This window comes from Scomber japonicus, chromosome 15 (genome assembly GCF_027409825.1).
Source record: "Scomber japonicus isolate fScoJap1 chromosome 15, fScoJap1.pri, whole genome shotgun sequence".
In the NCBI taxonomy this organism is placed as follows: Eukaryota; Metazoa; Chordata; class Actinopteri; order Scombriformes; family Scombridae; genus Scomber; species Scomber japonicus.
This window is the reverse complement of record NC_070592.1, coordinates 798,959-811,458: the sequence shown is the minus strand read 5'-3', so window position 1 is coordinate 811,458 and position 12,500 is coordinate 798,959. Positions and strand designations below refer to the sequence as shown.

The 12,500-nt window shown below is 44.4% G+C and overlaps 3 protein-coding genes across 3 annotated transcripts in view; all 3 read right to left on the bottom strand.

Moving 5' to 3' along the window:
• The window catches only part of LOC128374465 (saxitoxin and tetrodotoxin-binding protein 2-like), a 5,759-nt gene extending 4,081 nt beyond the window's left edge, over nucleotides 1-1,678 (bottom strand). The window contains exons 1-3 of the mRNA XM_053334745.1: nucleotides 1,509-1,678; nucleotides 818-957; nucleotides 141-232 (exon numbers count right to left, since the gene is read on the bottom strand). Coding sequence (XP_053190720.1) covers nucleotides 141-232; nucleotides 818-957; nucleotides 1,509-1,649 — 373 coding nt within the window. The 5' untranslated portion in view covers nucleotides 1,650-1,678. The remainder of the gene's footprint in view (nucleotides 1-140; nucleotides 233-817; nucleotides 958-1,508) is intronic.
• Nucleotides 1,679-4,316: 2,638 nt separating this feature from the next.
• On the bottom strand, nucleotides 4,317-7,037 carry LOC128374466 (uncharacterized). The gene is made up of 6 exons (XM_053334746.1): nucleotides 6,803-7,037; nucleotides 6,103-6,248; nucleotides 5,335-5,399; nucleotides 4,676-4,834; nucleotides 4,485-4,589; nucleotides 4,317-4,402 (listed from the first exon to the last, which is right to left on the bottom strand). The coding sequence occupies exons 1-6, from the start codon at nucleotides 6,920-6,922 to the stop codon at nucleotides 4,359-4,361; spliced, it is 639 nt and encodes a 212-aa protein (XP_053190721.1). The 5' UTR covers nucleotides 6,923-7,037; the 3' UTR covers nucleotides 4,317-4,358.
• Nucleotides 7,038-10,379: 3,342 nt separating this feature from the next.
• The window catches only part of LOC128374515 (toll-like receptor 13), a 4,971-nt gene continuing 2,850 nt past the window's right edge, over nucleotides 10,380-12,500 (bottom strand). Inside the window, exons 3-4 of the mRNA XM_053334784.1 lie at nucleotides 10,725-12,500; nucleotides 10,380-10,582 (exon numbers count right to left, since the gene is read on the bottom strand). The exon at nucleotides 10,725-12,500 is cut by the window's right edge and continues 691 nt beyond it. Coding sequence (XP_053190759.1) covers nucleotides 10,380-10,582; nucleotides 10,725-12,500 — 1,979 coding nt within the window. The remainder of the gene's footprint in view (nucleotides 10,583-10,724) is intronic.

Below are 12,500 nucleotides of genomic sequence, written 5' to 3'. Positions count from 1 at the left end.
ATCACAACACGGGAGGAACTCCACTCAATGATAAACATCATCCAGATCAGAGGAGGAGGAGGAGGAGGAGGAGGAGGAGGAGGAGGAGGAGGAGGAGGAGGAAGAGGAGGAGGAGGAGGAAGAGGAGGAGAAGAACTTACGGACACCCTTGATATCCAGAGTGTGATGCTGAGCGTCGGTGGGGTCGGCGGGCAGCGATACGTTGAACCAAAAGGTGATGCACGATTTATCACTGAAACACACACACACACACACACACACACACACACACACACACACACACACATCACACACACACACATCATCATCATCATCAGTCAGGTGACCGCTAACAGCTGACTGTCAGGTGACGCTAACAGCTGACTGTCAGGTGACCGCTAACAGCCGACTATCAGGTGACCGCTAACGGCCGACTGTCGGGCGACCGCTAACGGCCGACTGTCGGGTGACGCTAACGGCCGACTGTCAGGTGACGCTAACGGCCGACTGTCGGGCGACCGCTAACGGCCGACTGTCATGTGACCGCTAACGGCCGACTGTCGGGCGACCGCTAACGGCCGACTGTCGGGCGACCGCTAACGGCCGACTGTCAGGTGACGCTAACGGCCGACTGGCAGGCGACCGCTAACGGCCGACTGTCAGGTGACGCTAACGGCCGACTGTCAGGTGACGCTAACGGCCGACTGTCAGGTGACGCTAACGGCCGACTGGCGGGCGACCGCTAACAGCTGACTGTCAGGTGACCGCTAACAGCCGACTGTCAGGTGACGCTAACAGCCGACTGTCAGAACCTGAACGAACGTGTAAATCATCTCACAGGAAGTAGTTCCTCTCGTTGTACTCCATGGTCTTGTTGTCAGAGCGGAGTCTGAGCTCCACGTGAGAGCTGGCCGTCTGGTTTATCAGCTCCTTCGGGTCGTCTGAGGCCGCCCACACCAGGACCCAGTCTCCGTAGACCTGCAGAGACAACAAACAGAGTCACACCAGGACCCAGTCTCCGTAGACCTGCAGAGACAACAAACAGAGTCACACCAGGACCCAGTCTGGACTGTGAGGTGAGAACAGCTGTGAGGAGAGATGTGAGATCAGCTGTGAGGAGGATCAGCTGTGAGGAGGATCAGCTGTGAGGAGAGATCAGCTGTGAGGAGAGATGTGAGATCAGCTGTGAGGAGAGATCAGCTGTGAGGAGAGATGTGAGGAGAGATCAGCTGTGAGGAGAGATCAGCTGTGAGGAGGATCAGCTGTGAGGAGGATCAGCTGTGAGGAGGATCAGCTGTGAGGAGGATCAGCTGTGAGGAGAGATGTGAGATCAGCTGTGAGGTGAGATCAGCTGTGAGGAGGGATCAGCTGTGAGGAGAGATGTGAGATCAGCTGTGAGGAGAGATGTGAGATCAGCTGTGAGGAGAGATCAGCTGTGAGGAGGGATCAGCTGTGAGGAGGATCAGCTGTGAGGAGAGATGTGAGATCAGCTGTGAGGTGAGATCAGCTGTGAGGAGGGTCAGACTCACGGTGTGCAGGTCCTTGGTTAGCAGCCGTTTGTTGAGACTGGAGCACTCCTCAGGCGTCGGCGCTGCGTCGGTGCAGAGCGCCGCCAGCAGCAGCAGCAGCAGCACGGCTTGCTTCATAACGCTCATTCTGCTCAGGAACATAAAACAAACGCACCCTGTGAGGAGGAGAGCAGGACGGCAGGTTTATAGCAGCCCGGCGGTCCAAAGTGTGTGTGTGCTCAGCAGGTTACTGAACTCTGCTGCTTAAAGAACTCCATGAACCACATCAGGCTGCTTCATGTTCACTTTAAAAGGATTTTAGAATAGAATAGAGCTTTATTTGTCACTATAACAAGTACAGCGAAATTACAGCAATCACCCGTCTGTACATATACAACATACAATACATAACAAGACAGAACTGGATGACTGAGCGCAGTAGAGAGGGGAGAAAAGGGGAAAGAAGAACGAGGAGAGAGGAGGATGAAAAAAAAAAATAGCTCCCAGACTGTGCTCTGTGTGGGAAGCAACATGAACACATATAAGCACATTTTACAACATAAAAACACAAAAAACAACTTTTGCAGCGGGGGAGGGGGAGGGGGAGGGGGAGGAGGAGGTGTTCCAGCTCAGATATTATTTCCCAAAATGTTGAAGTATGAACTTTTTGTCCCAGCGGACGTTCAGACGAGTCAGATCACTAAACGATGAACGATGGTTCAGTTCTCTTCAACGTCCTCAGAAACCACGACGGTCTGACAGCGAGTCAACATGTTATGAAACATTTAATGATTTACAGCTGATGATGATGATGATGAAGGTCTGTAGTTCTGACAGCTGACTGTATGTTTCCAGGGACCCTAACTCTCTCTATCAGTGTGTAAATATGATGAACTACACAGAAGCTTTATAGAGAGGAACAACATCACCAACCAGATTCACTTTAACAGATTTATTTGAATGAATTGTGTGTTCTTGATGCGGAGTGGGGGGGTCGGACGAAGGATGACAAACCCCTAGGAACCTGTGAGAGAGGAGAAAAGAACAGAAGACAGGGGGGCAGCGGGGAGGAGGGAAACTCGAAAGTGAGAGTGAACGAGGGGGAAGCTGTTAGGAGCTGGAAGGGGGGTAATTGTGCTTATCAAGCTTTGATTCAGGTTCTCTCTCAGCGCTCTCTCAGTGTTCTCAGAGAATTAAAAGCTTGGGTTCTCTTCCTGAGAACATGAGAACATGAGAACATGAGAACACAGGTTATCTGCAGACTAGTATTTAGATGTTTCCCTCAGGAGCTGGTGGAGAGTCAAACCAGAGCTAAAAGAGAGAATAGTGGACAGGAACACGATGAACTAATGAATGATGATCAGTGGAATAGAAACTAGTGAACTAAACTAACAGGTTAAAACTACTTTATATAACGATGATGGATCCAAAACACTGAGTCTGAGAGTCCTCAACGCTCCAGTTTAAATATCGAGCTGTGAAATGACCTTTGACCCCACAGAAAACACACACACACACACACACACACACCCAGAAAACATCTGGAGAGCCGGGCCACACAGACACACAGAGACTGAAAACAACACTTTTAATATTAGGTGGACGCATGTTTTAAATATTTACTGTCTTCAAAACCCCTCTGCTGTGTTTCTGTGACTTTGGTTCAGGAGCACAGACTGTATATAAGAAACAGACATAACATCCGTGACGTCACCCATTGGTTTGTGGACTGCTGCTCAGAAGCCAATAGTTTCTAATCTAGGCAGCGCCATCTTGAAAATTTCAGGTGCATGCTGGGAAAAATAAAAACACGGATTCTACTTATATGGGCATGAGGCGGAGCGGGGAGGTTGCTATGGTTACGAGGGCTGGATCTGGAGGACATTGGTCAATCAACCTGTCAATCAGGACGTAGCCACGCCCTAATGCATACCCTGCTTTATCGTCACATATAAAATCAGGGAGGCCAAAATGTCCCAAATGAACATCATACTGCATTGAAGAAGGCTTTAAACTAGCGATTGAGACCATAAACACATTTTGAAAACGTTTACTGAGGTTAGAAATCAAGTGAGAAGTTGGTGAATTCTCCATTGACTTGTATAGAGACGGTCGCCCCCTGGTGGCCTTTTGATAGAATGCAGCTCTAAGTTACTTCTCCATTGACTTGTATAGAGACGGTCGCCCCCTGGTGGCCTTTTGATAGAATGCAGCTCTAAGTTACTTTTCCATTGACTTGTATAGAGACGGTCGCCCCCTGGTGGCCTTTTGATAGAATGCAGTTCTAAGTTACTTCCTGGTTGGCCTCATTTCAGAGGACCAGAGTTCCCCGCCTGGTTAATATATATATTATATACTGTGTGTGTCCCTGCTGGTTGTTTTTGTATCAGGATCTGGAGGTCAAAGGTCACCTCAACATAAACCAGGATTAATGTGTGTGAGTCAGTTTTTCAGTGAAACAGGTTTGTTAGTTGTTCCTCTCCCGTCGACCGTGTAACTTCTGTCCTCGCGGGTCAAAACTGACCCAGTTGGTTTGACTGTTTATAAGCATAAAGTATAAATGATCAGCTGATTCTGTGTTAGACCTTTTTAACCAACATCATTCCAACTTATTCCAACAGGTTTTATATGATGATGGTCAACAGGCCTCATTTAAATGAAACAAGCTGTTTGTTTAGTAGTGAATATATAGTTGGGCTCTGGACCCAAACATCTGGAGAGGAGCTGGAATCTCTCAACGTCAATACTCAATACTCTGGAGTTCTGCTACGGACCAACAGCTGTTCTGTTACAACATTTGATTAAAGAAAAACAAACCACACGTTGGATGTTTAGAGTCACTGTTTCTTTACTTCCTCAGTTTCTACAACATCATGGTAATACGACCCTGATGCCGTCGCCTTCAGCGCAGAACTCTGTGGAGAGAAACATAAAGTCACCAGCTGTGTTGGGTATCACAGAGTTTGTGTTTCAGTCAGCACAGAGGTGTAAAGTCACCTTTCGTGGGGTCGAAGAGGAAGTCTGGTTCTTGGGTGAAGCCGAAGCAGCTCGCCTGCTTCTTGAACTGTTCCAGATCCGAGTCCTTCACGGTCGATTCTCGTGCTGGAAACAAAAAAAACAAAAACAGAAGATGAATGAACGCGTCACATTGAGACATGATTTTCTCTCCTTCTCCGGTTCTTTCTTACAAAACACATAAAAGGCCCGGCTGGTGATGTCATCTGGAAAAGGGCCTTCCAGCTTGATCAAGGTGAGGAGCTTTCCGATGTTTCTGGCCGTGCTGTTGATGCTGAAGCTGAAAAAGTCGCCGGTCTGCAGCACGTGGAAGCTCGAGGTGACGTTATACACTGAGGACAGAAACAACCACAGGGTCAATCTAGCTGCTAATATGTTTGACAACAAGCAACACAGTAAACAGGATGTACGGCAGGCGTGAAGGACCTGAAAAACTAACAGCTGTGAAATCTGAACCAGTCAAACAGCTCTGCCATCAGTTCTCCTTCTATGAGGCTTAAACACTTTCAGTTTTAAATTAAAGAGTTTAGACCTGCTCTCTGTGTGAAGAGCCTTGAGATGACTTCAGTTGTGATTTGGTGCTGTATAAATAAAGATTGATTGATTGACGACCACACACTATGACCTTAATAATAAAAGCTTCATGAAAGTAGAAAGTAGAACAGAGCTGGATAACATGTCACAGGCGTTCCTAATAAAGTGAGTCAGTAATACGAGGTCTGTGGTCTGACCATGTTTTGGGGCGGCTGTGGATCAGCAGGTAGGTCCTGCATGTGTTGCGGGTTAACGTTACTACCAGATCAGCCGCTGGATGAATAATCAGGTAACTCACCGTCTGTAGAAAGAGTGTCGCCTTCGATCTTTACTTTGTTTGTTGAGCCGGAGCAAGTTCCATTTCTGACAAGAAACGGAAGAGTGAGTTAAACTTTACTGTAGTACAGTTAGAGGTACTAGTACTATACTGTAGTACAGTTAGAGGTACTAGTACTTTACTGTAGTACAGTTAGAGGTACTAGTACTATACTGTAGTACAGTTAGAGGTACTAGTACTTTACTGGAACCACTGGACTAAACTAGCTAACTGTATATAAAGTAGTGTAAACTAGCTAACTGTATATAAAGTAGTATAAACTAGCTAACTGTATATAAAGTAGTGTAAACTAGCTAACTGTATATAAAGTAGTATAAACTAGCTAACTGTATATAAAGTAGTGTAAACTAGCTAACTGTATATAAAGTAGTATAAACTAGCTAACTGTATATAAAGTAGTGTAAACTAGCTAACCGTATATAAAGTAGTGTAAACTAGCTAACTGTATATAAAGTAGTATAAACTAGCTAACTGTATATAAAGTAGTGTAAACTAGCTAACTGTATATAAAGTAGTATAAACTAGCTAACTGTATATAAAGTAGTATAAACTAGCTAACTGTATATAAAGTCGTATAAACTAGCTAACTGTATATAAAGTAGTGTAAACTAGCTAACTGTATATAAAGTAGTATAAACTAGCAAATTGAAAAATCACCTTTTGTTGGTTGTAAATGAGGATTATTTGTTTCTAAATGAAAACATAAGTAATTAAATGTTCTAAACTCACATTCTGTCTTCCTGAGTCATTAAAATACTTGTGACATCATCCGGTGACGCACTGATTTTCACCCAGGAGCTCTCAGTCACTTTCAGGATGGAGCTATATGCTTCATGATCAGCGTAGCCCATGATGAAGTTCAACCTGCCGTACATCTGCAGACAAACACGCAGTCAGTGACAATAGACACAAATAACTGTTAACAGAGGTGAATGCTGAACTCTGAACTCTCAAAGATCTCCAGTTTACTGTCAGAGACAAAAGAAACAGAAATATTGCAGCTCTAATTCACATTAAAGTGGTTTTAATGAATGAACCTGTGGGAGGCGAGTTCTTCCTCCTGCTTCAGGAAATGGTGAGCTACACTTCCATGTTTAGTTAAAAAATAAATATAAGTGTAATCTGTTATAGTTACTGGGGAAAATGTCATTAAATTACAGTTAGTGATGAAAATGTGTTGATTACAAAAGGAGGTTACATCTGAAGTCAAGATTTACTCAGGAGGGTTTATTCCTCATCGTTATATTTAGTATATAAATCATGACGTGGGTTCAAATGGAGTCACAGTACCAATTAAACCCTCTTTATTCATCAAGTATCTTCATTTTATATTCCAAACTCTACATGAAGTAATGAATAACCTATTACATGTCCACAGTAACCTTCCCAACCCTGCACAGACAGCCTGATAGTGAGTGAGGAGCTTTACCACGCTGGGGTCGCTCATGGACAGAGGCGTGACCAAGCCGCTGCACTCCTCACGCGTCGGAGCCGAGCTGCTCAGGTACAACCCCGCAAACAGGAAATGAGCGCTAAGCCACAGATTCATGGTGACGAAAAGCTTCAGACGTGGCACGAAGAATAAAAACTGAGCAGAGACCGAAGTAATGAAGGCCGAGCCTCATTCAGCCTTTATACAAGCTGCTGCTGGATGCGGGGTTTCCAGCATTTACACAGAGGGAACTGTTTGCCCCCTGTTTCCATATTTGTTTCCAGCATTGTGTAAGAAATGTTTGCAGGGTTTCATGTCCATCAATCATTTACTGGAATGTTGAATCAGCCACAAACCAACAACATCTGGTTTAACCTGGTAGGAAAGTGTAGGCAGGAACACTTTATTGGTCCAGTAGACCTGTGACGGTGAGAGAGTCACGGGGGTCAAAGGTCAAAGGTCGGACAGTGAACCAAGAAAACATGAAAATCACCAGAACATGAAATCACCCGTCAGTGTGTAATATTCAGGACACTGGACACGCCTACTGGCCTCTTCATACCGAACCAATACAGTGATGCAATACATTCAGTTTTTATTTTTATATTATTTGCCACAATCATATAAATAATAAAACGCTGTTCCATTGAGAGTGTGCTTTACCTACTGCATGTCTCTGTGGTTCACCAGCTGCACCACAGCACACAAGAAGCACTTCAAAGGGTCAAAACTGCCCAAAAAGTCTCATGTGCCACCCTCTCCCCTCCCTGGAGGAGCTCTGCAGCAGCATCCTGACAGACAGCACACACCCAGGACTCTGTTTGAGCTGCTGGCTTTAAAATCACAAACAGACTGACAGTTAACAACAACACTAAATGCAAACATCTGACATGACTCATCTCTATTACACTTATTTAATGCACTGCTACGTTTGTATTTATGTGTGATTGTTTGATCTTGCGTGTTTGCACCGGAGGGGGCAGTAGTCCAATTTCGTTGTACTATTGTACTTGGTGTGATTGCGCAATGACAAAGATTGATCTTATCTTAAAAGAAGGAACAGTACAGGTCGACAACCACTAGGTGGCACAAAAAGCACAATGAAGTATAAGGTCCAGCAAACCCAAAATGTGATGTCCCCATTTGAATTAATTTAATTGAGTTGTTGTACTTATCAGGTGTCACTAATCCCAAATATCTAAGAAATTAAAAATGCAGAACAAACAACAGCTCAGCTCTCAGGATGTTAAAGTCTGTCTTCATTGTGTGTAACATTAAAATAAAGACAAATAAAGAGGAATGAGATGTTTAATGTGTATTTATTCTCTGGTTACATGTAGTTAAAAATGTGCTGAACATATTTACTGTTTGACTCTTTAATATTTCACTACATTTCAGAGGTACATGTTCCTCACTACATAGATACTTTGCAGATTAATGCATGCAAAACAGTTCAAAACAATATAAGCAACAAATGTTTAAATACAAGCGTTTGAATAAACTTCAAGCAAAGCGAATTAAAATGCTGCGTGTACTTTAATGACATGATGTAACCCAAATGTCTGAAGTGTTTCATAGCAACTAGAAATGTTTCATAACTGCTACAAATTCATCTCTGACATGATTTATGCGTTAATCACCTGGCTTAAAATAAGTCGAATGTAAGCACATGGAGTATAAAAACAGGCCATCAGCTTATTAAATCACTACTGTGTGTCAGTTTTTGATTGTTGTAACCTCCAAAAACACAAGATGATGTTCAGTCGTAGCCACAGGCCTGGTATGGAGTCAGGGCAGCAGTCAGCAGGTTGGTGGTCTCGTTGGGAGCGTCCCTCGTCTCCAGAGCTCTCCGTACGTTCTGCCAGAAGACTCCTGTGTGTCCACCAGCCTGCGTCCAGCTCAGGTAGGTGCGTCTCTTCACCAGCTTCCTCATGCGGTAGTACGGAGACAGCTGATGAGCGGGGATGTCCTCCAGAAACAGCAGGATCAACACGTCCTTCTGCTCATCAAACAGACGGAAGCTGCAACAGATCACAGAGGACGATTCAGAGGACTCCATCAGTGTGAGAGGCTGACACATAAAAGCTGGAGGTGCTGAGTATGTGAGGACACACAAATGCTTTATATTACACTGATTATCCATTTATTCATGACTGTCATAATGTTCCAGCTGTTACTAACCCATCTCTGCATTTATCTTCACATCTACAAAGGATGTGTAGTGTTGGGCAGGTTACTGGATCATTGTCATTAATTACTGATTCATAATACTCATCATAAAGGTAATCACATTACTTTATTAATGACTCAGCAGTAACAGTAATGCATTACATCACCACTACCATTGGTCAAACAGCACATTATCCCAAAGAAAGCTGCTCTTGCTACAGATTCCTCGTGTCAAATATCTGTTTAATGTACGAAACTGATTCAAAATGGTTTGAGGTTTAAATGTTTAGGTTCAGAACAAAAACCACTTGGTTAGAGATAGATCATGGTTTGGGTTGAAATAGTAAAATGTGTTATAAATGTTCAGTTTAACAGCAGTAAAATGTCTGATGTGATGCCACAGAAAACCAGTCTGAACCAACAGCCTGCGGACTACTGGCACATAAACCAGTTCCATGTCCGCTGTTGGTAGAGATAAAAGCTGGAGGTGCTGAGTATGTGAGGACAGAGAGGTGGCGCCCCCACCTGGCCATCTGGATCTCTCTGGAGCACCACTCGCTCTGCAGGTAGTGACGGCTGATCACACAGATGGTCTTCCTGCAGGTGTAGATGGCGTCTGTGATGTTCTCTATGATGGGCTTACCTGTGGAGACGCAGGTCAGACACACTGCAGGTGAACCACATGGACTCACTTCTACTAAAGACTCCAAAACTGAGAGAAGATAGAAAAGTTCACTCTGTTTGGATGACTTGGTAAACTTGGATCAGTTAGTTTCAATCATTTTTCAGACCTGCACATTTCAGACCGGCTGAATTGGACACTAGTTCGACACATCTGAATGTTCTCATCTAGTTTTTAGTGATGCATTTTGATTTGCTTGGATTTTTTTCTCTGTGAAAAGAAACTGAACCAAGTTTTCCAGCTTACACACCTTCATTTTTTGCCTGAACTAATTATTTTTCCATCCGTCAGGGGTCTAGCCAGCAGAGTTGTAAATGTAATCGTGTCCTTTTTAGCAGATGATAGATTCAGTGTGGAGAGCAGCACACCAAATAGAGCAGTGTTCTTCCTTATGACTCTAGATAGTTAGTCGAGAACATTTTTAAAGAGGAGCAGTTCCAAAACATGTGCATATAATTTGCTGGTGTTTGCTGGCACCGATCACAGGAAGGAGACCAGCCGAGCTTGGGTGTGGTGGGCTTGGTGCAGGATCCTGTCTAGCATAAATAGATGAAGTGTGCTCCTTCTGTCTCTGCCTACTAACATGAGGACATGACATCCCCATTCTGAAACCTCCCTACTATACAGAATAGATGGCAGTCTCCAACTTCCACAGCCAGTGTATCCTTAATGAGTGGATCACTGTCTAAATGCACTGTTACTTGTGGATTTTGTGATAGTAGATCATGTGATTTGGGTAGAAGGAGTAGGTGCCTCCGAGGTCTTTATGGGCAGAGTTTTTAACACTTTAAAATCATCCAGCCATGAATCAGGGCACAGCTTATCTCTCTGCACCTGGAGATGTCTGTGAGATCGGTCACATTTCACTGCACTGAGCATCAGAACCTGTAAACACTGCTGGTCATCAAATAGGGAAGTGAAACTGTCTGCGAGTATTTAAAAATACACAGAAAGTTACCACCTTAGCTCTTGGGGAAGAAGGGAAATAAGACTGAAAAGATGCCGACCTGAAACAAAGATGTGATCCTGAGTAGGAGGGAGGGAAAGAAGAGTAAATGTATTGTTTACCTGGTTGGAAGTCTCTGTGGTGCAGACAGAGTCTCCAGCCCTGCTCTCCTTCCAGCACTGGAAGCATCTCTTGGTAAACCCAGGCCTCGTCATGAACGTTGTAGGAGATGAAGGCGTCGTAGCAGTGAGGAGCTTCCTGCTTCCTCTTCCTCTTGTCATAGAGGAAGGCCAGGAAGAGGTAGAAGCCGTAGGTTAGCTGCCACCTCAGAAAGTGGTAGATGAAGGATGTGAGGAGAGTTAGCACAACCAGACAAGTGCTGGAAATGAAGCAGAGGAAGTTAACGTCCATCCAGCAGGACTGGATGTCAAAGTCCAGCAGCTTGCTTCCTTGTTTACTGGGAGGAAAGGAACAAGTGTACTGGTAGGCGTTAACAACTTGTGTCTGGTTGTTGCTAATCATCCATTGGATGAAGCCGACATTAGAGCAGCTACAGGTGAAAGGGTTACCAAGCAGGTCCAGATATGTTAGTGCAGGCAGAGACTGGAAGACCGTCTCATTGATCACCGTCAACTCGTTCTCACTGAGTTTCAACCAGCTGAGAACCGGCAGGTCGGCCTGAGCCAGAAAATCCAAAGATCTGAGTTTGTTCTTGGACAGATCGAGGGACTGCAGGTTTGGGATCGGCCGAACCATTTCAGGTTCTGGATATGAGACGTTACTGTCAGTTATCTGAAGACTTATCAGGTGAGGAGTGTAGGTAAATGTGTCTGGATGCGGTGGCCCTGCGAAGAAATTCACTGCTGCAAAGTTCTCTAAAGAGTTCAGGCCCCTGAGCAGGTCTGGTGTGATAACCATGTTATATTTATTCATGTTTTGGATTGCAAGCTCTCTCAAAGATGGTACATTTAAGAAAGGGGGCTCCTTAGGTAATTGATGACTCAAGCTGTTGAGAAAAATGGGGAGGGTTATTGTCAGGTTCTCTAAGTGTGGCAGTCCTCTGAACATGTCTGTTGTGAGAGAGTAAGCTGTAAGGACAAGCGTTTGGAGATGATCGAGTCCTTCAAAAGTCCCGTTTTCCTCGTGACAAATTGACCGGGACTTTAAGTCCAAATTCAGGAGGAAAGACAGGTTCTCAAAGACGCCTTTACTGAGTCCCTTCAAATCATTACTGTGCATATTTAAAATACGTAAGCTCTTCAGACTGACTTTGAAAGTATCATCCAAACTGTAAATTGGATTGTCTTCAATGTAGAGTAATCTTAAATTCTTCAACTCTTGAAAAACACATCCTCTGAGTCTTGAGATGCGATTGTTATTGAGGAAGATCTGCATCAAACTCGTTAAGTTCAGGAAGTCGGAGCAGCCGAGCTCTCCGATATCATTATAACTCAGAGTTAAGACTGCAAGGGAGGAGAGACCTCTGACGGCAAACGGCACTTCTGGTAGAAAGTTCTGGTGTAAACGTAGTTCCACGAGCTGAGTCAAAGGTCTGAGTGAGTCCTCCGAAAGGTGGGTCATGACGTTACCGACTAAAGCTAGCTGGGTGATTTTGGAGCAAGGCTGAAGCAGTGTGTCGTTTAAAATGTGAATGTCATTACAAGTCAAATCAAGATTAGTTAAGGCAGGAATCTGGCAGGCGACGTCTATCAAACCTTTATCAAACCATTCAGTGGTGTAGCTGAGCCACAGATACTCCACCGACTCAGCGCTCCGAAGCATCGAGCTGTACGTCTCAAAACTTATTTCAGTTCCACTTAATAACAAACTAGTCAAGCTCCTCAGAAACGTCTTGTCGGGTACGTTCCACTCAAAGCCGACGCTGCATTTGGACAAAT